The 20,916-nt window shown below is 42.4% G+C and overlaps 3 protein-coding genes across 19 annotated transcripts in view; 1 reads left to right on the top strand and 2 right to left on the bottom strand.

The window, feature by feature from the left end:
- Positions 1–5,121, bottom strand: part of LOC121365478 (calcium and integrin-binding family member 2-like) — a 98,808-nt gene extending 93,687 nt beyond the window's left edge. For 8 of the 13 annotated variants that reach the window (XR_005957023.1, XR_005957022.1, XR_005957021.1 and 5 more), the window contains exons 1-2: positions 4,916–5,121; positions 4,044–4,148 (exon numbers count right to left, since the gene is read on the bottom strand). The gene's annotated coding sequence lies outside the window, so the exon portion shown is untranslated. The remainder of the gene's footprint in view (positions 1–4,043; positions 4,149–4,915) is intronic. The other 5 variants (XR_005957030.1, XM_041489688.1, XM_041489687.1 and 2 more) reach the window with 4 other exon arrangements.
- A 71-nt stretch (positions 5,122–5,192) lies between these two features.
- DNAJA4 (DnaJ heat shock protein family (Hsp40) member A4) lies at positions 5,193–11,237 on the top strand. 4 transcript variants are annotated; one of them, XM_041489692.1, is made up of 8 exons: positions 5,193–5,330; positions 5,418–5,557; positions 7,156–7,336; positions 8,235–8,339; positions 9,078–9,305; positions 9,392–9,622; positions 10,133–10,233; positions 10,319–11,237. In XM_041489692.1, the coding sequence occupies exons 2-8, from the start codon at positions 5,426–5,428 to the stop codon at positions 10,535–10,537; spliced, it is 1,197 nt and encodes a 398-aa protein (XP_041345626.1). In that variant the 5' UTR covers positions 5,193–5,330; positions 5,418–5,425; the 3' UTR covers positions 10,538–11,237. The 4 variants fall into 4 exon arrangements, with proteins under 4 accessions (XP_041345626.1, XP_041345628.1, XP_041345630.1 ...); XM_041489694.1 differs by lacking the exon at positions 5,193–5,330 and having other exon boundaries at positions 5,342–5,557; XM_041489695.1 differs by lacking the exons at positions 5,193–5,330; positions 5,418–5,557 and adding an exon at positions 5,564–6,178.
- A 546-nt stretch (positions 11,238–11,783) lies between these two features.
- On the bottom strand, positions 11,784–19,066 carry WDR61 (WD repeat domain 61). 2 transcript variants are annotated; one of them, XM_041489699.1, is made up of 10 exons: positions 18,948–19,066; positions 18,806–18,833; positions 18,344–18,449; positions 17,387–17,559; positions 16,191–16,339; positions 15,781–15,874; positions 14,905–14,998; positions 14,157–14,249; positions 13,465–13,543; positions 11,784–12,056 (listed from the first exon to the last, which is right to left on the bottom strand). In XM_041489699.1, exons 1-10 carry the CDS (start codon positions 18,957–18,959, stop codon positions 11,967–11,969), a joined length of 918 nt encoding a protein of 305 aa, XP_041345633.1. In that variant the 5' UTR covers positions 18,960–19,066; the 3' UTR covers positions 11,784–11,966. The 2 variants fall into 2 exon arrangements, with proteins under 2 accessions (XP_041345633.1, XP_041345632.1); XM_041489698.1 differs by having other exon boundaries at positions 11,784–13,543.
- Between the last annotated feature and the right edge of the window lie 1,850 nt (positions 19,067–20,916).

The raw sequence follows: 20,916 nt of genomic DNA, 5'->3' as shown, positions 1-20,916 counted from the left end.
AGCCAGGCTGTGAAGTAAGGGGAATTTATCAGTGGGAACTGGTGGAGAAGAGTTGCTTTGGACTCTCTATTGTGTGACTGTAACGAAGAACTCACATCACTGTGATAAACTGTGTTTCCTGCAACTGTCAGCTACGGTCTTGTCACTTGAACAACAGGCTCATGAATGTCAAGCTGCAACAGTTGGACACAGAATTTGCCTTTATAGTTCTACACAGAACCTGCCTTTGCAGTTCTGGTACCTTTCTAGGTTGTCTTCAAGTTTCAATAATAAACATGGAGTTCAGCAGAAAAAACCTTCATCTTGAAATGGTTTTTACATGTTGCACCTTACAAGATGCTACAATCCTTTTCTTTTATGCCTAAATCTACCTGCATGCAAGTTGCACAAGACTGCACTAGACCCAGACAGAATATTTGTGGTGGGATAGGCTGCTTTTTGCAGGGGCTAAGATTTCTAGGTGTTGACAGGCTCACTAAGCAATAAAAGCATATAAAAGCCAAATAAAGCCCACATACTGTTCACATCCTTTGCTCTGCAATTAGGACTGGTATATTTCAGAAATTTGCAACTGGTACCTCAGAGTTGAAGACACTGTCAATACAATTTGCAGTCACAAGATCCCAAACAGAAATATCAGAGAGGCCAAACCAAAAGCACATTGTTACTAGGTCAGTGACCAACAGCACCGCAAGGCAGACCAGCCTTGGTGTGGGTGGAGCACGCCTGGGACATGATGTTTCAGCTGTAATTCACAGTAAGACTATGAAAACGTGAAACTACCCAGGGCTCTGTACTCCCCCATCTATTTACTTGTAAGAAAGTGAAGGTTTTACCATACAACTTGTATTTACTTAAAATTAACAGAGGTGTGGACTAATTCTGGATGCTCCTTGCTAGTCATCCCAGTCAGTTTAAGCAACTGTATGACAGGGCCCCTTTTTTTAGTTATATCACTGGTAACAAATAGTGTCAAACAATACTTTTTGGTGCAGACATTAAACTGGTAGTCCTACTGTTCCTCCCATCTTCCAGCACTGAATCCAAACCAAATCAAAAAAAGCCTTACCTCACAACCACTACCAGCAGAACATGTCATAACCTTTATTCAAAGCCTGTTTCAAAGCCTTTGTTACATTTATTTACATAAATTGCACTTCTATTATATTTTTGTTATTTCATATCAGTTTTCTTGGAGCCTGTAATCTTTTCAACTTGCTACTAATTGCAGCTCTCTGCCTGCTATGGTCTGTTAACTACATTTACTGTGATTATCTACAGCTCTTTTTCCTACTTTCTCATAAAATTAAAATTTCACTCAGTGTCTAAAACATTTTAGCTAAAGTTAAAAAATAATTATAAACTGCACAGATCTACTAAGTGAGAGTAGTTTTCAGGGTTTATGAAAAATTCTAATTCCAAACATGTCTTCAAAGATTACAGTGGCAAAGCCTCCTTAAATTAAATCTTACTAAACAAGTGAGTCTCAACACACACCTTAAGGATCAACCAATTTATGCTACCTTGGGCCAAGGAGATGGTGCTGAGGGCAGATTACAGACTGGAAAGCTCCAGGCAAGCAACAACTTTTTAAACTCACATATGCTTTTTATACTAATTTACTTCTAATGCAGGAATTCAGATTAGACAAACCTGTGACTGCTAGTTACTCACTACACACTACCCTAAAATAGCTCAAAACAAAGGCTATCATTTACATTTTACCTGGAGATACAGATCTTTTACTTTTCATCTATAGCAAAAAGATTCTTCTAACAGTTTGTTTCTGTAGAAAATATCTTTCTTGTATAATAATTATGGGCCCAGGGCCATTAAAGGTTCATTAAATGAACATGTCACACTTTATTGTTTAACATACATTTTTAATAAGGCTAAAAATCATAGCTTAAAAATATTATTTAAAGAATATTTTCCTAAGAAATTTGTAGAAATTGTGCTAACTTTTGAGACCTGGATGCTTGAAAGAATCCAGCTCAGCACAAAGGAAAGTCTGCTGTGATTCTAATTTCACCTTATAGAGGAAATACTGAAGCTGTTTAAGCAAATTTAGTGTGGCTGAAAACAGACGCAGTCCCTTAGATTCCTGACTCTTTTTTTCCCACAGTGTTTGTAATAAACAGGTTTTTTTTGATACTTTACAAAAATCAAGGGTGCTGCAAGAAGCTGCAGTTCAGCAGATTGCTCCCTTAACTGTCTCCAGGATCCTTCTTTCAACAAGAATGATAAATAGCAATACAGCCAGATAAAAGAAATGCAAACAAGCAGATTCCAGCAGTGCTTTATATAATGGGATTAAAAGATAAATGCATAATTCTTGTAGGATATAAAGATGCTGCACGGTCCCAAGGTCAGCAGGTGCAGTTTTAACTCCTGTTTTGTGCTAACCTGTTTCAGAACCAGAGTCCTCTGGTGGCTAAATGAAACAGGCTCCAGATCTAATTACTCCCATTCCCAGACCCTTCCTGCCTCCCTGCAGAGAACAGAAATTCTCTGCTTGTTTTCCTGTTGACACCCACACACAAATTTGATACTGGCCAAAAAAAAGGCAACAAGGTGATTCATGTTACATGTGGCAGGAGGGAAGAAAGGGAAAGAACTGCGAAAGAAATTAGCTGTTCATCTGAAAAATGGGTAAGCAGCTGCTGATTAGCAACAACCACAAACTTTAGGAGGCAAGGTGTGCACCACAAGAAACAGAGTTAGGCATATACACCCTTGATCACCAGGCTGGTTGAGTTAAGGAACCACGACTGTAATTGCTGAGAAACATGTCTGCATGTGTAAAGGCTGTCTCACATTTACTACTGATCATGACAAAACCATCTGCTGAGGATTCTAACTCTGTTCCATAAATACATAAATAAAATGTTGATAAATGGGAAGTGTCTTGCTTCAGACAGCTATAGGACTGCATTCCCCTCGGGTATGAGAATGACTGCATCACTCGGACAACAGTGACGCAGGACATGCACGTGATGATGCAAAGAATATCCACTGAGTGGCATCTCTCCCGTTTTTATCATCTCAAACACCAACCCTTACTACTTTTCCCACTAATTCTTTGAAAAAATAATGATTTGATTGTACCAACTGGAACCAAAGATGGCGAAAACAAATACTGCATATGCATGTAAACATAACCTGATAAGGCTCCCTTATAAAACAAAAGTAAATTATGCAGGAGGCTCAATCCTCTTAACTAAAGATCCAAACCAACCAAGTTTTTTGGCTGTTATTGCAAGTAACAAATGTTAACAGTAAGAAACCATCCATCAGTGTGAGTTCTTATTATATTTACCAGTATCTACACATACCTACATGAGGATTTCTACTCACAGAAATGATATACAGTTTTTATGACATACTAAAAATAGATCTCTAAAATTCATTATGTGCTTAGAAAGCTTCTCATCTACTAAAGCATTCAGCTACTACTACAAAGCTATAAACCAATTTATTGTTTCTTCTTAAAAGGAAATATTATGTTCAGAACAACAGATTATAGCTAATTTATCTTTAAGGTGGAGACCATTATGAGAATAAACCTTTCCTTTGCCTTAAAAAGGAGATATTTAGTTCTTGGCCTACAAGTTTATGGAGTAACTTACCATAAATATTTCCAGAGAAGAGTCCCTGTATGTACTTGTCAATATAAATTCACAATTGCAAAACACAGATTTACAAGTTCAGCTGCTGATAATTATGCCTGGAGAAAATAATAGTTACCAACACTGATTTCTTTCTTGTGGTTTTGAACTGTTCCTTTCATTGGCATCTTCTGTTCATTTCCTGTAATTAGCTCCCCCTTCAGCAAATTTACATGCTGAATGTAAGTAGATTGTATTAATTCAATCTTCTAATAGTATTTACCTGAAATACAGTAGGAAGTTCATTATAGTGTCACCAGAGCTCTAAATGATGACAAATTTTCATTTGGATCTCTCCCCCTTTTTCTTTTTCCCCATTTCCCACTATTAGACAACACAACAGAACCCTCTCCTTCAGTCATCCTGACTCTTTACCTGGGCTGTGGTTGGCAGGGCACAGCACTGGAACCTTTGGGTTATCATAATCACAGGAGATGTTCTGCTTTCATAAAACTATTCCCAGGAATAAGGAACTGTTTCCTGGAATAAAAAGGCAGTCTGTAAACATTCCTACTCAATTCAAGTTTGAGCAAAATGTCTTCTCAGTTCATGCAGCTTTTCTGTATTTTTCACTTGAGATTTTTCAGTATTAAGTTGCCATCTTTTAGGAAAATAGGCTATTGCTCAGATCCACACAAGTACCAGTTATCTCCTTTCCCCTGAGCAGTAAATAATGATTTGAGGACTTTTGGTTTCCTGGAGAGAGATGAAAACTAGCCCAGCTTCCAAGTCTGCTCCAGGCAGGCCGGCTTGAGGAAAAGGCAAATATCAGATATGGAGCGGGGGTACAACATTAGCCCAATTAATTGAAAAGGCCCAAAATACTGAGGAACAAGGCATGAGTAAAGCCATCTAAGCAGAACAAGACCTAACACACAGCGTGGGGCAGGCTGCAGCAGGGTGCCCGCCAGCCTCTCCCAGAGGCGAATTAAAGGATTTCACAGCGCCGGCCATGCTGGGCCTCAGGCGGGACCCCTCAGCCTGCCGGGCTATTGCAGGTTTGTCTAAAGCTCACACAGGGAGAAGCTTGCTAAATTAGACTCAACAGACTGTCTACAATACAAAGACATAAAATATGGGGTAGTTTTTTATATATTTTTAGCTCCATAGTCACATTTTTACCGTAATGGAAAGGGCGCCTAAAGCTTCCATATAATTAAATTATTATTTTGGAACTTTTATTGAAAAATAGTATTACATAGAAATCTAAAAGCAACAAAGAACAGAAAAGAAAATACGTGCATTACCACATTAGCATAGATAATAATTTACAGCTCCCATCCAATGCCAGCTCCTCGGTACTCCATTGCCCGAGTACAGTTTGTGTGAGCTGTACTCAGGGAGCGCCAGGCACGGCCCCGGGGCAGCCCCAGCTGTACAGGCAGAGCGATGAAGGGCAGCGAGGCCGCCCGGCCCTACCGCCCCAAATCAAACACGAACCCCGGAGCCGGGCCCGGCCCGAAGCTCCTCCCCCCGCGCGCGCCGCCGGTGACGTCACGCAGCGCCGTTCTAGACCGTTCCAGCCCCGTGACGTCACGCGCGGCGTCATTCCAGAAGATTCGGCCGGGGCCCCTATAAAGCCCGCGGAAGAGGCGGGGCCGCTGGGATCGGTGAGCGGGCGGTGGTAGTGGCGGTGTTTTGTGCAGCGGAGCGGCCGCAGTGGTGAGCGCGGCCCGCGGGCTCTCGGCGCGGTGCTGGGCGGGATAAGCCGAGGGTAACCCGAGGGTAATGTGCCGCGTCCTCCCACAGGCACCACCATGGTGAAGGAGACGGAGTACTACGACATCTTGCAGGTGAAGCCCAATGCCTCCTCCGAGGAGATCAAGCGCGCCTACCGCAAGCTGGCGCTGAAGTACCACCCCGACAAGAACCCCAGCGAGGGCGAGCGGGTACGCGGGGCCGGGGCCGGGCCGAGGCTTGTGGGCTGCCCACCGTGAGGCGGCCGCGCTCCAGGCGGCACCTAGGGCCCCTGCGCGGGGCAGGCCCCATCCGGCCCTCCGGCGGGCCGGGGCTGAGCCGGGCTCGCCGCAGGTGCCGCCGGGCTGCGGAATGGGCCGCCCTGCAGAGAGAACCGGCGGCTGGCGCAGGGCCGCCCGCGGGAGCACCGCGGGTCCCCCACAGACAGGCCGTGGTTACATCCGGCGTGCGCTCGGCCCTAGCTCAGATTCTGCTTTGCCCTTCCTGCAGCGCAGTGCTGCTATGCGAAGGCTCCCCTACTTCCAGGTCTCTGTTCAGATCCGTGAGTCTGGCAGCAGGCCTGACGGCCCAGCTGTGGCAAAGGGGATGCAGCATTTCTTTTTTTTTGGATGCGGGTAGAAGATCGTCCTTAGAGGTACTGGTTAAAACAGGCAAAGCTGGAAGGATTTCTAGTGTGCCTGTGGCCCCTGTGCTGTCAGACGTTGAGAAAGCTGGTAGTGGATCCAGCTGCCAGCACTGTTGTGCTGGATGGATTTGTGCTCCTGAACAGGATGGGGTTTCTTCAGAGAAAAATGTTAATGCAGATGTCCAAGGTAACTATACCTGGGAAATCACTGGGCTGTACATGGGTGGACTGCTTACAAGAGAACTATTTTACGTGCTATCAGCACAGACCTGCTCAGCTGCCTGGGTTGGCTTGGATGATAAATGAGCACCACAATTAGAGAACTAGGAAAAATATGAATGATGGGATTGTTTATCTAAAAGCTGGTCTACTAATACATTAATATAGGAATAGAAGGTCCATATGTACCTTACATTAGTCTCTGGAATACTAATTTACAGAACTCAAACAGTATCCTAGTCAAAGGCAACCTTTTCTGCTCTTATTTTTTTAGTCAACCTTTTTTGCTTTTATTTTGGGCCTGCTTTTTTTTTGCTTACAACACTACAACACTTTACATGGCCATGAGTAAATGAAATTTAAAATCGAAGTGGTCATTCCAGTAATAGCAAATTATTGGAAGCTTTTCAGAGCTATTTAAGAAAATAATTGTTTTGATTTGTATCTAAGTCCTTGTGTTTGTGATGAGTAAGCAACACCAGTGTCTTGTCACATCAATCTCTGCTATAGCTGGATGTACCAGCTCAGCAGGCGTGGAGGGTCCCTGTGTAGCTCTAGGCTGACTAGCTCTGCTGTGGCCATGAGCAGTTGGGCACCTGCAGGATTTCAGGGATAGTACCATATTTCTTTCTAAATTGATTTGTTAGAGGTTATAATGGTTGTTGTGACTACTACAATCAGCAGAATGTAGTTGGTATATATTTGTAAGGTGGATGTGACTGAATTAAGCCCACTTAAAACATGGGAGGAGGGGGGAGAGGGAGGAAAGGGGTGGTTTTCCTGGACAAAACTGTACTATTATAGTCTGTTACCCAGGGAGTTTCCTTTTGGAAACAAATGCTACAAGAGGGTGTCATAGTGGCTTGATCTGTAGATGGAGTTGTATATGAGAGGGCTACTTTTCCTCTTGGTCATAGTTGTTCAGAGCTTCTTTTTTCTTTTTAGTTTAAACTTATATCCCAGGCATATGAAGTTCTGTCGGACCCAAAGAAAAGGGACCTCTATGACCAGGGTGGGGAGCAGGCTATTAAAGAAGGAGGCCTGAGTGGCGGCAGCTTCTCTTCACCCATGGACATCTTTGACATGTTCTTTGGTGGTGGAGGCCGAATGAATAGAGAGAGAAGAGGTACACAGTTCTAAACAAGTTCTAGAAACTCTAACCATGCACTTAAGCATAAAACACCTGTGCTATGGTACTGCTGTTCTGCTGAGTGCACATAGCGTGGCTATTACTTGTTGCAACAATAGAATAAGTAAACTATGATTTTTCTAGTTACTCTAGCATTAAGAGTCTAATAAAGTAGATAACATGGCTGAGCCATAGCCATCTTTCTGCTAAATTCTATTTATTTTTTGTTGAAGGGGGAATGGGTAGTCTGTAGGGGAGGGGGAAACATCAGTAAGTCAGCAGTTGATTTAGACCTGTTTAAGTTACCTTTTTTCCAAATCTGTGCCTCACTTGCTCATATGCTTTTGGGCAACTTGCTTCAAAGGACACCATCAACTTAAACTTCAGTAATTTTAAATACTATTAAAATATTTGGGAGAGATGACATGAAACTGAGTGCAGTGTGCTGCCAAAAGCATTATATGATTTTTGTCTTATCCATGTCCAATGCCTGTTGAAGGAGCAAGTAGTAACTTGCTGTAAAATCACTGAAATTATGCTATGAAGTGGCATGGAAATTTAGAGGCAGGCATAAATAGCAACTTCTAAATTGACAGATCTGAAGCTGGTAGTGTCCTTGCATCTTGCTGTTTCAGTTAAGCTTATAAAATTAGGAGTAGGAGCAGGGATAAGGTGGCTTTAATGATGCTTTGCATAATTACAGCTCAACTTTCATGTTCAGAAATAAATGAGTGGAGCTTAGTGGAAGCTGATGGAATTGCACATGCTTTTAAAGGGGCTGAGTTGTGTTCAAAGTTTGGAATGAACTCTGCATTTCGTCAATGAGACTGTGCATGAACATTTGTCTTCACAAGAGCTGAACAAGTATTAATATTTCCCTTTTGTTTTTCTAAAGGCAAAAATGTGGTGCACCAGTTAGGTGTCTCTCTTGAAGATCTATATAATGGAATTACAAGGAAACTGGCACTGCAAAAGAATGTTATTTGTGCAAAGTGTGAAGGTAAAAAAAACAAGCAGTGGTTGCAAAACCCTCTTTGAGTTGTTTGTGTGGATTGTCTGAGGCTGAGAAAAAAGTCTGAAGGCTTTCTTACTTTTCCTCTGTCTTCATTCTTTGCCTGATCCCTGAAAGTCTGCCAGGGTATTTAATTCTTACTTAGGCTTCTCAAAAAGCAAGTCTCTCAATGACAGTGTTACAAAGTGATTGTTCTAATTGCCAACTGAAACTGTTGAGTTGCAGTTGGGGGACCTAAATTAACATTTTTTTCACCCAGAACTTGGATGTAAATGTTTATTCCATAAAACTTCTTTAATTGCTGTGGGTGGAAGACTAGCTTGTGTTATGCTACTAATTTTACAGTTATTAAGTACTCCCTAGACTGGTCCTCTTTTGAGGTAAATTTTAATAAGGTCTTATATCTTAGTACTCTGTTAAATATTTAGTAAGCAGATTTTTTTTTTCCAAGTATTAATGGAATGTTTATGTCTTGAATTTGGTATGCTGACAGTTCCTTGGAAACCAGGAGTTACTGGTGGGTGGGGCAGAGGCTAATACAATAAGCAGTATAAACATTTTATTTGTAGAAACCTCCAGCTTGTGGGGTATGTTTTGTGATGGCAGCTAAATTCCATTACTGAACTACCCTCAAGTTACCCCAAGTATGCTCTTGAAGTCATTGAGTTCCAGCCTGACTACTCTAATTTTTTTAGACTAAGATGCAATTTAACTCTTTTGTCAAAGGTTATGGCGGAAAGAGAGGGGCAGTAGAAAAATGTCCCGTGTGTAAAGGAAGAGGGATGCAAGTTATAGTTCAGCAGATTGGACCTGGCATGGTGCAGCAAATCCAGACTGTGTGCCCAGAATGCAAAGGCCAAGGTGAAAGAATAAATCCGAAAGACAGATGTGACAACTGCAATGGCTGTAAGGTTGTAAGAGAGAAAAAGATCATAGAAGTTCATGTTGATAAAGGTAAGAACTGTGTATTTATACTGGTTCCCAAATAGTCAATACTAGTCTATAGTTCTGCAGAGAATAAATGGGTTTCTTTTCTTCAGGTATGAAAGATGGTCAGAAGATAGTATTTCATGGAGAAGGTGACCAGGAGCCTGATTTGGAGCCTGGTGATGTTATAATTGTCCTTGATCAAAAGGATCACAGTGTCTTTCAGAGACGAGGGCATGACTTAGTCACAAAAATGAGAATTCAACTCTCAGAGGCCTTATGTGGTTTCAGAAAGACAATTGAAACTCTGGACAACAGAGTTCTTGTCATATCTACTAGGCCAGGTAGGTCATTAAGAGTACTAATACTGTGTAAACTGCTTGTCTGTTTAATTGTATCTGGACTAGACTTGTTGGGGAAGATTGTTCTATTTGTTTGGGTTTTTTTTTTCCTAACCAGATGAATGCAACAGCAGGTTCATGAGGCAATCACTCAATTTAGTTGGTTCTTTGTTGTTGTTACTCTTCCTAAAACATGCAGAGTTATACCTAAAGCTCTCAAATACTTCTTAATAAACCTCACCCCCAGTTGGTGGATAGTGTAAAGAGGAAAGAATCTTGATTCTACTAAATTCTGTTCAGCCTGAAGCCTGTGCCAAGAAAAGCTGCTATCTCTTATAGCAGGAGAAATAGTCTAAATGGCCTTAGTTGTGTACAGCTTGGGTTTAGGTCTTCCTTGTGGATTGGTTACAATCTCCCTGAGGTGCCATGAGAACACAAGTACAGCCCTGCCTCATGTGGCTGTGAAATGCCTGTCCTGTCACAGCAGCCCACTTACAGCTCTTGCCTCCGTAGGTGAAGTGATAAAACATGGTGACCTAAAGTGTATCTACAACGAAGGGATGCCTGTCTACAAATCTCCAATGGACAAAGGCAGCCTGATCATACAGTTTTTGGTAAGCTGCATGCTTTGCTGTAGCCAATATACTCACGATTGCACATGAATAAATACTAATTTAAAAAAAATATTTAAAATTGTAGGTCCAGTTTCCAGAGCACTACTGGCTCCCAAGGGAGAAACTGTCTCTGCTGGAGGCTCTGCTTCCTTCACGAGAAGATGTAATGGTTACAGATGAGATGGATCAGGTAGACCTTGAAGATTTTGATCCGAATGAGCAAACCTACCGTAACAGTGCAGGAGAAGCATATGAAGAAGACGAGGAGGGTCCAAGAACAGGAGTACAATGTCAGGCATCTTAAAGCAAGGTGGAGCAGATGTCATCTAAGATGTAAATTTTCACAATGAAAACTGCATGGCTGTAATAGCCACTGCTTGTGGGTTTTGTGTTCAGCAAATTGAGTTGCTGCGCTGTCAGTATCACCTTTTTGTAACTAATTTATATTGTGTTCTCGTAGTCTTTCTATATAAGGCAAATGTCATACAGCTGAGAACCAACTGGGTTGGTATGCATTTTCCTTGCTGTGAAGGTTCTCAATTTATTCACCTGTGCTATTTCTATAAGACTTGGGCAATATCGATAGAGGCTAAGTGGAGTGTCTTATGTAAATACTTTCATACTGGAAGATGAATTTCATAGAATAAAACATAGCAGAATAACTTCTAATAAATAGTACTTCACCTTTTCTTGTGCTTCTCTTGTACTTGCCAAGCCATTCTGGAACCCCCTTTATTTAAACAAGTTCTTCTAAGCTCAGACTCCTGTCATCTAGTCTAGATTATTTGTGTTAGCTGCACCACTCACACCTGCCTCATTCTGTATTTTGGAAGCATTTTGTGCATGCCCTTCTCTCTGCCTCATAGCCCCCTCTTCCTGTGTTTTGTGAGTTTACAGTAGCATTCCTTCACCTGCTTCTGTGTGTGTGACCTAAGGTTACAAGCTGTCCTCTAATGTGTTACATACAAGCAAATACTTGCAAATAAAAGTTTGACCTTTCAGAAGCTCAAGCTTTGTATTGCAGCCTTCCCTAGAAAGGTTTTTACTTCCTCCTAGGCATTGTATACTTGTGCCTTAACTCAAATGAATAAACCAAAAGCACCTGCACTGGGTATACTGCTGCTCTTTTGTAAGGTACGTGCTACCACAGTACAGCGATCCTATTAAACCTTTTTTCCATTTTACCTATTTGCTGGCAGTGTTTGTATTAAGTCAGGGTTAGAAACAAGTGGTCCCCTTTAGTGAAATTAAACCATGATGAATGATCTATATCCATGTACCACACAATTGTTGAAACAGGTGTTCAGCTTAAGTGATCCTCTTGCACTCACGGGTCTAGCATCAGGACTAGCTGGGCTGTCATTTCCCATGTCTATAATACAGCCTCAGTCATTTTCCTTCTGCTAAAATAGCTGCTGTAACACTTAGCCCATGCTTTCCAGCTCTGGTCTATTTATGTTTAAAGGCAGGGGTGATTAACTGAGCAGTTACTTCACCCATGACTATCTCTTTCCAAAAATACTTTTTCCCCAAGAATTAGACACAAGGACTTGGAGCTGTAGCTTTTATTTTAAAAAAGTAGGGTTTTTCTCTCATGCTAAGCAAAATCAAAATTAGATCTGGTTTTGCAGATCAGTATGAATGCTTTTATCATACTAAAAAAATTACACAGGACAGTAGCAGTCCCTTGAAACTGCTGCAAGACATTTGCTGAAGCATCTGAGTCAAGACATTTAAACTGGACAGTCATAAATATGAATTTCTTGGTCATCACCAACAGACACAATTTTGGACCCACTTCCATTGTATTTCACTCCCCAAACCTGTAAATAAGACATATGCAAGTTTATCCAGAGAGGACAAAGAAAAAGAATCTTTGTGGCAGTAATATTTATTACAGGCAGAAGAGGAAAGATTATTGAAAAGTCACCTAATTAGAACTGGTGTAGTTCTGGCTTCTGCTTCACCAGCAACTAAGGCAGCCAAAGCAGAGCAGGACACTGCCCTCTAGGAGCCTGACGAGCTCCTCCAGCCACCCCCACTGACTGACTGACACTGGCCAGAGATATTCGCTCGGGCTGAAAAGTGCTTGTCCCAGTTTGCATAAATAACCCAAGCATTTTCACTCTTGCCCATCCTGCTGCCCTTTCTGAAAATAGTATTTTACAGTGCACGAAAGGAAGTATTTGTCATGCAGACTGAGACATCGTGACAGACTGAAGAATGACTGGGTTTATCTTTGAGCTTTTTCTGAAAACCGTTTACCTACCAAAGCAAAACTTACTTAGAAAAGTTCAGGCCAGTCCTCTGATCTAAGACAGTTACACAAGCTCTTACCTGACACCCACCTCCATCAGAATGACATCAGGAAGGGTGAAGGCTACCCAGCACATTAATGTGAAATGCAGAATGGGTGTGTTGACAACAGTATGTTCTGGGCAGTCTTTACACTATTTTGGATTAGTACCCAAACCCAGCATTCCCGGTCTGTTTGCCACAGACTGAAAGAGATCATACCCAACAGCTAAAACAACAGGGGAAATCAAGTCCCACTTGGTACTTCAATATTAAAACCCCCATAACTATAGGTAACTGAAAAGAAGGTTACCAGCAAGAAAGTAGTACCATGGAAGAAAATACTCAAATAAAACCAGGAAGAATATCCTTTGTTTCTTGCTCAGTGGTCCATTAAAATATAACACTGTTCAAATGTTAGGTGATAAACAGAACAAAGAGTAAATGGGTAGAAACCTAACTCCTTCCCTCACAGGTAGCTATCACTGAACAATAAATTAAAAACCCACAGTATTACAGACACTGAAGGAGGAAAAACTCCCAAGTTCCCAGGCTGCTTTCAAGCATCTGTTTAAGTAATTCCATCCTTTTAAATAAGTATTTCCACCCTTACACATGCACATGCTGTGTTAGTCACACAAATAAGTAAAACTAGAGACAAAGGTAACAAATAGAGTCTGGTGAGACTTAGGCCACTCAGGATTGCCATTATTTGGGCCTGAAAAATGTTAATTACTTGGAAGAAATCAGCATATACACCCGGAAGTACTAGTTCAATATTAAGTGCTAAATAACCACAACTTCTAAAATTTCATTATAGCAAGCTAAAGTTGCATTACTGCAAGCCTGGAGCTGCAGCACCAAGGTGAAGCTCAAACGTGCACAACTACACAAGCTCTCCTGGGAATGTGGTGACTCAGGGAATAGCAGCCATACCTGATCTTGATGGTCAAAAAAAGTATGGACACAGGTCCTCGTTCCAGCATCCCAAACCTTCACACTTTTATCAGATGAACTAAAAGAAAAATAATATTGATTAATGTTTAAATTAATACATAACTGAAGTTTAATGCAAACATTAAAGGATCTCATATGGTAGACATAAAAAACCCTCTTTTGCCTATCAAATACAAGGATGAAGTAGCAAAGGACTGCATCTTCTGCCAGGTTCCATTACCTTTAAATAAATTGACAGTTCCAACATCTGCAATGTGAAAATGAAGACTCCCACTTTGGCCAAAAAAATTCTTTGAGGTAAGTTCTTTGGATAAGGAAATTCCTGTTACATATACTTGGTCCCCCAGCTGCCTCAGCTGTTTTAAGAATTAATACTAAAGTTCAAGTAGATTAATGTACTACTAGTTTAGGTTGTAATTCTTTATTCAACAGCAATTTTTCAGCTATTTAGAATCAAACTGCCATTCTCTCAGGTTGTGTTTTTCACTTGTCAGGAACTACACTGCAATGGTATGACTTACTCTGTAAAATGTTCTCACTACAGCTGGTATCACATCACAGACTGGCTTGAGCCTTTAAATTTTATGTTATTTCATTACAGATCCCACTGCTATTTCTACACACGTCTTTTTTTTTTTCAGTAATCATAAACAATTAAAAATCCTCAATACCTGGAAACAAAATGGGTATCATCAGGACAAAATGCTACATTTAAAACCCAGGATCCGTGGCCACTTAATGTACCAGCCAAATTTGCATGTTGCCTGTGGAAAGAACACATTAACATTTGCTTTGTGAATTCCAGAGAAAAAGCAACAGGAATATACTCTGGCTAGTGCAATCAAGAATGGTTCAGTGGAAGGTGACTCCTGGACATTTGTTCATCCAAGCTGAACTGGTGTTACAGCAGATTCTGTTCTTCCATTTCAAACAGTTAACATAAAAAGAAGTCACTAAGAAGATAGACTGGAGGACAAAGAGTTTCGCCAAAGCCAAAGCAATGCAGGTTTAGGGGGTGAAGCCACTGAAGGGAATGGCCACCGAAGCAGGGCCATTTCCTCCCCAGGGTCTTCCAAGGTATTGCAAGATGCAACAGAAAGAGGTCATAAATATAATTTCCTGAACAGATGTTTAGGAAGAGTGAACACAAGCTCACAGGACAGATACATAGAAGAATTAGCTTACTGCCTACAGGCAAAAATGAGGAAAGTAATTTGTTTTCAATTCTCAGCTTTCTTCTACCTCTACACTTTCAGAAATTATCTAAGGATGTAGTATTTTATTATTTAAGATTATTTTTTACATAAAAAGTCACCAAAAGCTGATTTCTGGAGAGCTGAGGGTTTGATCTATGTTTCACAGTACCAGCCTCTCTAAGCAGTTGCTGTCCTGCCAGCAGGGCTGGCAGTCCCCACTTACACATCGTAGATTTTGATGTAGCCGTCATCGGAGGCAGTGACGAGTAACTGGGAGTCAGGGGAGAAGGTCAGCGAGCGGATGGGCATGGCGTGGCCTGCAGGCACAGGGACACAGAGCAGGACTGGCACTCCTCTCACTGACACCAGCGCTCAGCAAGCTCTGCCACAACAGCACTGCCTGCTCAGAGAGAGCAGCCTCTGAAGCCTCTTTCTCTCTAGAGGCTTCTTCCCACAAGAGAAAATGGAAACAGACAGCAATTCTCAACTGTGAATGTTAAGGCATGTCTGCAACACAAAGAGTTTCAAAGAGTTTCAACTATCTAGTTTCTTTGAGCTGTAGATCTCTATTAGAAATTATGTCATATTTTATAGCATGACTGCATATTTAAGTGGTTGGGGTTTTGGTTACAACCGGGCAGAAACTGCATGAACATTAAAAGCCCATTTATCTGTTAGAAAAAAATGCATGTATTCTACAACATAAAATGTTCAGTTATTTTTTAGACCAGCAAAAAATTGCTTTAGAACAAATAACGCAAGAAAAAGAAAAACCATATGCATGGCAGCACACATTTGGCTTGGCTTCATTCCCTTGTACTTTTCTGCAATACAAGGAGCTCCAATTTAAGAATCTAGTTAAGCATTACTGACTGTATCTTTTAAAAAAGGCATTTATGATGCAAGCCTGAGTTTACAGTTTGCCTCTAATATTTTAAGTGGTTTAGGTTAGAGCACTAAATAACTAAATATTGTCTAATGGACAAATACATCAACTCACTTTTGCCATGGTTGTTGTAGGTTATTCTGACTACATTATATCCTTTACTTTTGTCAGAAATGAGGTCAGAATTAGGTACTGCAAATAACCAAACCATACCTTCTAGCGTATGCAGAAGTTTTCCAGTCGCAATATCAAAAATATTGATAATGCCATCTATTGCTCCACTGGCCAAGTATTTTCCATCTGGACTCTGTAATAAAACAGAGTGATTCAACATCTGTGTGCATTTATGCTGTGTAAGCCCTGACATTCCCTTGGCAACTTTTCACAAATAACGATGTATGCAAGATACCCGGCTTTCAAAAATCCTGAAGACTATAAACAAGATCCAAATATATTTTCCAGACTTGCAGGGGGGACATATCACACAGTTTGTATTTGGAACTATGGCTGTCACCTAATGTTATTGTAGAGATAAACTGGATAGATGGACACAAAAATTCCTATTCACAGCATATTACAGCAATAGCAATTTCTCATAAGGAATTATCCGTTGTGCTTCTTACATATGCAATGCTAAGGATGAACTTTCCTCTGGTGTCCAGAGAATATTCTTTCTTTCCAGTTTCAACACCGAAAATATTTACTTTCCCCACGTGACTTCCTGTTGCAAGGTACTGGGAATCAGGTGAAAAAGCCAGGGACCAAGCATCAACTGTATTAAAAAATAAAGAACAGTTAGCTGGATCCTGTTCCTGGTTCTTATTCAACAGTGTGAGTTCTGTATGCATCTGTTTAGGTGTAACCCTCTAAGAGTGTACAAGCCCATCAAGTTACCATTTCTATGGAATTAATGGAGCGTATCTTGAGCCATTTACTTACATTTAGTAAAAGATTACATTTCTGGTAAGACCCTGACCTTATGAGACCCTCGTGTAACAATAAATTTAGACTTTAAGACTGCATCAGTTAAGTCAAAATTCTTACTTTTTTCCTGGTACCAAAAGATTGAAACAGCTGAAAAAATGAACACTAGTATGTACCAAAGCACAGAAGATGCAGGAGAAATGCAGATATACAAATGTAACACGGATAACATTCCTGCAACTGAATGTAAAAACCCATCATTTTTCATAGCAGTGCAATGTATTTATCTGGCACAATGTAATTCAACAGGTGTTTTTTCCTAAAAGTTTAATATTAAATTGCCTAAAACACTGCAAGATTGTTCTTAAATTCGTGACTTCCAGTGGACTCATGAAATACTTGGAAAAAGACCTTAAGCCCTGAATTCCAGCTTGGAGAACATTAGCATTGTTACCATTGATGGCTGTTTTGACTTGCTTGCTCAGGATTGGACATGCTGGGTAATAAAGGATCGCATGCACAGCTCAAATTCACTGCAGTGTTATGAAGAATGTTCAGAAATCCTTTGGAAATTCATCTGAATAAGCATTTGAATTATATCTTCCAAATATCCCTTTACCAATACACGTGTAAGAGCAACGTGCTTTCCATTCTGCTTTATGCATACAGCAAAAAGCCAACTAGGTGTACCTGAGAAGTAGTGGTAGTGTGTAAAAATAAATGTAAAATTGTCTGATGCTGCTTTGCGTTGAGTTCATAAAACCTTTCTGCAAATACAGGAAAGATTAAAACCCCCCCCAAGACCTTAATCCCCTGATGTACCCCAATCCCCCAGTACTTGCCAGGAAGAGTCACACTGCTCCCCTGCAGAGCCAGCTCAGCACTGGGGTCTTACCAGGACCAGCATCTATGGACTTGATCTGCTTGCCGGTCTCTAAGTCCCAGAGGCGAATGTGGGCGTCCAGGGAGCTGGATGCTGCAATGGCACCCGTGTGGCTGATGTCCACAGACACCACCCCCAGCTGGTGACCCTCCAGAGTCCACTGCAGATCCAGCTTTTCATCATTCCTTCCGTGCAAGGCAAAGAAAAGCCTCGTTGGGAACAGCTGGGGGTGCTGACCATCCCCAGCCTCACAAACAATCCCCATTCCTCCCTTTGCTCAACACAAGGCAATCCGAGTCCTCCCGTGAAACGTGAAGGGCTACACACAAACTCTCTGTACTTAAAGAGCTGAGAAATCAGTAATTTACCGTATTCCTGCCAAGCAGGTATTTCATCCTAAGTCTGGAAGCCACCCCAGCACAGAATGTCCATCACGCAGCAGTCTGTGGGTGCTCCCAGAGCTGTGAGCTCAGCACAGAGCACCGTGACTGACATCTTCAGAGCCACCCAGCCAAGCTAAACCTGTCACTCAAGCACATCCCTCACACTGCCTTGCCCAAGAGACAGTAACCTCTTGCAAGAGTACACTTCCATAAGCATTATCAGGATCCTTCCTCCAATAAAAAAGGAAGACGTCATTTCCCCTTTCTCACTATTCCCATTATTTCCTGCACAATACACATCTCCAAATGCACTGTCTCATCAAAAGATGCATTTCTCATTCTTTGGTTTAGAAGTACATTAAGTATTCTCTGACGTACGTTTTCAAAAGGATTCTCATTTTTTTGAAATGAAAGCACACCAGAATGCCACCACCCCAAGAGAAAGCACACACCAACGGAGATAAACTTGCTCAAAGAGGCAGCTGTGTGTGCCATTCTTCTAACATCCCTGCAGACTGTGCAGATTCAAGGCTGCTTCACACTGACTACTTCCAAGGCCTAACACAGATTAATACGGAGCACTTACCACTTCCAGACCTTTACCAGATCATCCAAAGAGCCAGAGATCACTGTTTCAGAACCATCATTTTTATTTTTGCCCCAGGCAACTGACCAAATGGCATCATCATGAGCTAAGAGAATACAAGCACATTAATTAACAAGCAAGTCTTTTCTTTTGATAGAAGACCACAACCGGTTTTGGTAATGCTGAAGTTGCCAGCTGCAATGTTGGCAACAGACACTGCCCTGCTCCTCAGGGCTATTGGGTGCTCCGAGAGCCGTGTCACTGTCTTCTTTGCTCCAAAATATGTAATGTGTTGTGTGACCAGCGTCACTGCTGAAAAAGCAGCACAGCTACCTCTGAATTACTCAAGATTTATGCCTAATATAAACATAACCAGGTCTCCTCACACGGATACCTGCCATTATCAACTTTACATCATCCCAGAACACCAACCCTGCTCAATACCCCTTAGCGTTTGCTCACCTTGCTCTTGCTTGAAGAGAATACCGTACTAGAAAGAAAAAATAATTAATATTACACATGAGCGGCCTATACACATATATATATAGACAGACACACACCTCGAGCCAGCAATTAGCTTAGCTAACGCTGTGTTTTTAATTACCTGCGTGGTCATGTCTTTCTGAAAACAATCCCCACGGGAGCGCGCCGAGAGCAGCCGGACACAGCTCGCGCCGCCGTCGCGCCTTGATGACGTCAGGTACCACCGAGAGCGCCGCTCCCCGTGCCCTCCGGCTCCGCGCCCTCTGCCGCCGCCCTGTGGCCGGGAGGGACAGGCGGACACATCCCGCCGGCGGAAACGGCGCGTCCCGACCCTCGGCGCCCTCGGGGGCAGCGCGACCGAGCCCCCGGCCCCGCGTCCCGACCCTCGGCGCCCTCGGGGACAGCGGGACCGAGCCCACGGCCCCGCGTCCCGCAGTTGCGTCCCGCAGTTTACATCTTCATCACCGCCTCTCCCTCATCCCCTCCCGCTCACCCACAGGACAGCCGGGCGCGGGCCGGCGCCGTCGCTGTCGGAAGCCCTCAGGCGTTCGGTGTGTGGTGCCGGGGCCAGCGGTGCCCCGGCAGTGCCGGTGTAAGCTGTGGGACGCGCCGAGGACTGAGGGCCCGTTCAGGTCCGCGGGCCCCGCCATGTAGGGCGCTCCCGGCGGAAGGCTGGGCTGGCTGCCGCTTGTCTGAGCTGTGGGGGACGCGAGGGGCAGGCTCGGACGGACCCCGAGCTCCTTGGGCTGCAGCACTGCCCATGGCTCTTACCACGGCACACAAGGCTTTAAGTTCACAGAATCAGAGTCATTAAGGTTGGAAGGGACCTGCAAGATCATCAAATCCAGCCTAAGTCTTGACCACCTTGTCAACTAGGCCGGAGCACAAAGCGCCACACCTGATCATTTCTTGAACACTTCAGGGATGGTGACTCCACCACCTCCCTGGGCAGCTCATTCCAATGCCTGACCACCTTTTCTGTGAAGAAGTTCTTCCTGATGTCCATCCTGAACCTCCTTTGACACAACTTGTGGCTGTTTCCTCTGGTCATGTCACTTGTTTCCCGGAAGAAGAGCCTGGTCCCCATCTATCTACACCCTTCTGTTAGGAGTTACAGAGAGCAAGGAGGTCCCCCCGAGCCTCCTCCAGGCTGAGCCCCCACAGGGCTCTCAACGATCCCTTGTGCTCCAGAAAGAAGTTTCCCTGCTAATCATCTGTGTCAGATCAAAAAAAGGGTATGACTTTTCTTTTGGAAGCTGAAGTTTCTCAAGTTGCTGTCTCTGCTTGAGTTAGAAGTGCAAAAAATGTCAGAATTAAAGTTCAGGAGAATTAATCAGATTCCCTGAGGCTTAAAACTAAAGACAAAGGATCAGTGGTCTTTCACAGCTCTTAATCAGTTTTCATATGTACACAAAGCTCTTTGAGATCAATAGAACTTGTCTGAGTAAGCAGAGTAACAACCAAAACAGGAATTCTGAATGTGTCTTAACACAGTTCTGCAGTCAAGAATGAAAATCCGGGTAAAACTCTTACACATAATTAGAGACTTTTACATATAATTACAGAATCCTTAGTTCTCTGATTTAGGTTGAGCTTTGAGAAGATTTTAAGGCATACAACATTAATGTCTTGAATTTCAGAAATCCTCATTTTTTCATTTGTAATGTCACAATGGTAAACATTCTCCAAAAGTAAAAGAAGTTATTCTATTTCTTGCCAGGGTTCTTCTAAGAATTCTTCCATTTAAATGTGCACTTAAAATGTACTGCTTCCACCTTATGTTCAAATAATCAAGCTTGGTCATGCAGTTCTGTATAGAGTACTGCTGGACAGTAAGATAATCTTTGACAGACAAAGTGTTTCTAATCCCTCCAGAGGTTTCAAAGTTCTCTCTGTGCACTGGTATTTACTCTGTACAGTGAACACCTTAGGCCTTCATGAGAAAAGATTGTTCCTGTTCTTGTGTGAGAGGGCAGAGTGAGATTGTGGGTTATTTCCTACATCACTTATGAAACAAATCTGTATTTGATGGAGTGGAAGCTGATTAGATGCTGTTTGGTGCATCAAGAGGATAATCTGAAGCAAAGTGT

The sequence above is a fragment of the Pyrgilauda ruficollis genome, unplaced genomic scaffold (genome assembly GCF_017590135.1).
Source record: "Pyrgilauda ruficollis isolate IOZ18807 unplaced genomic scaffold, ASM1759013v1 scaffold96, whole genome shotgun sequence".
Lineage (NCBI taxonomy): Eukaryota > Metazoa > Chordata > Aves > Passeriformes > Passeridae > Pyrgilauda > Pyrgilauda ruficollis.
This window is presented reverse-complemented; position numbering and strand designations above follow the sequence as displayed.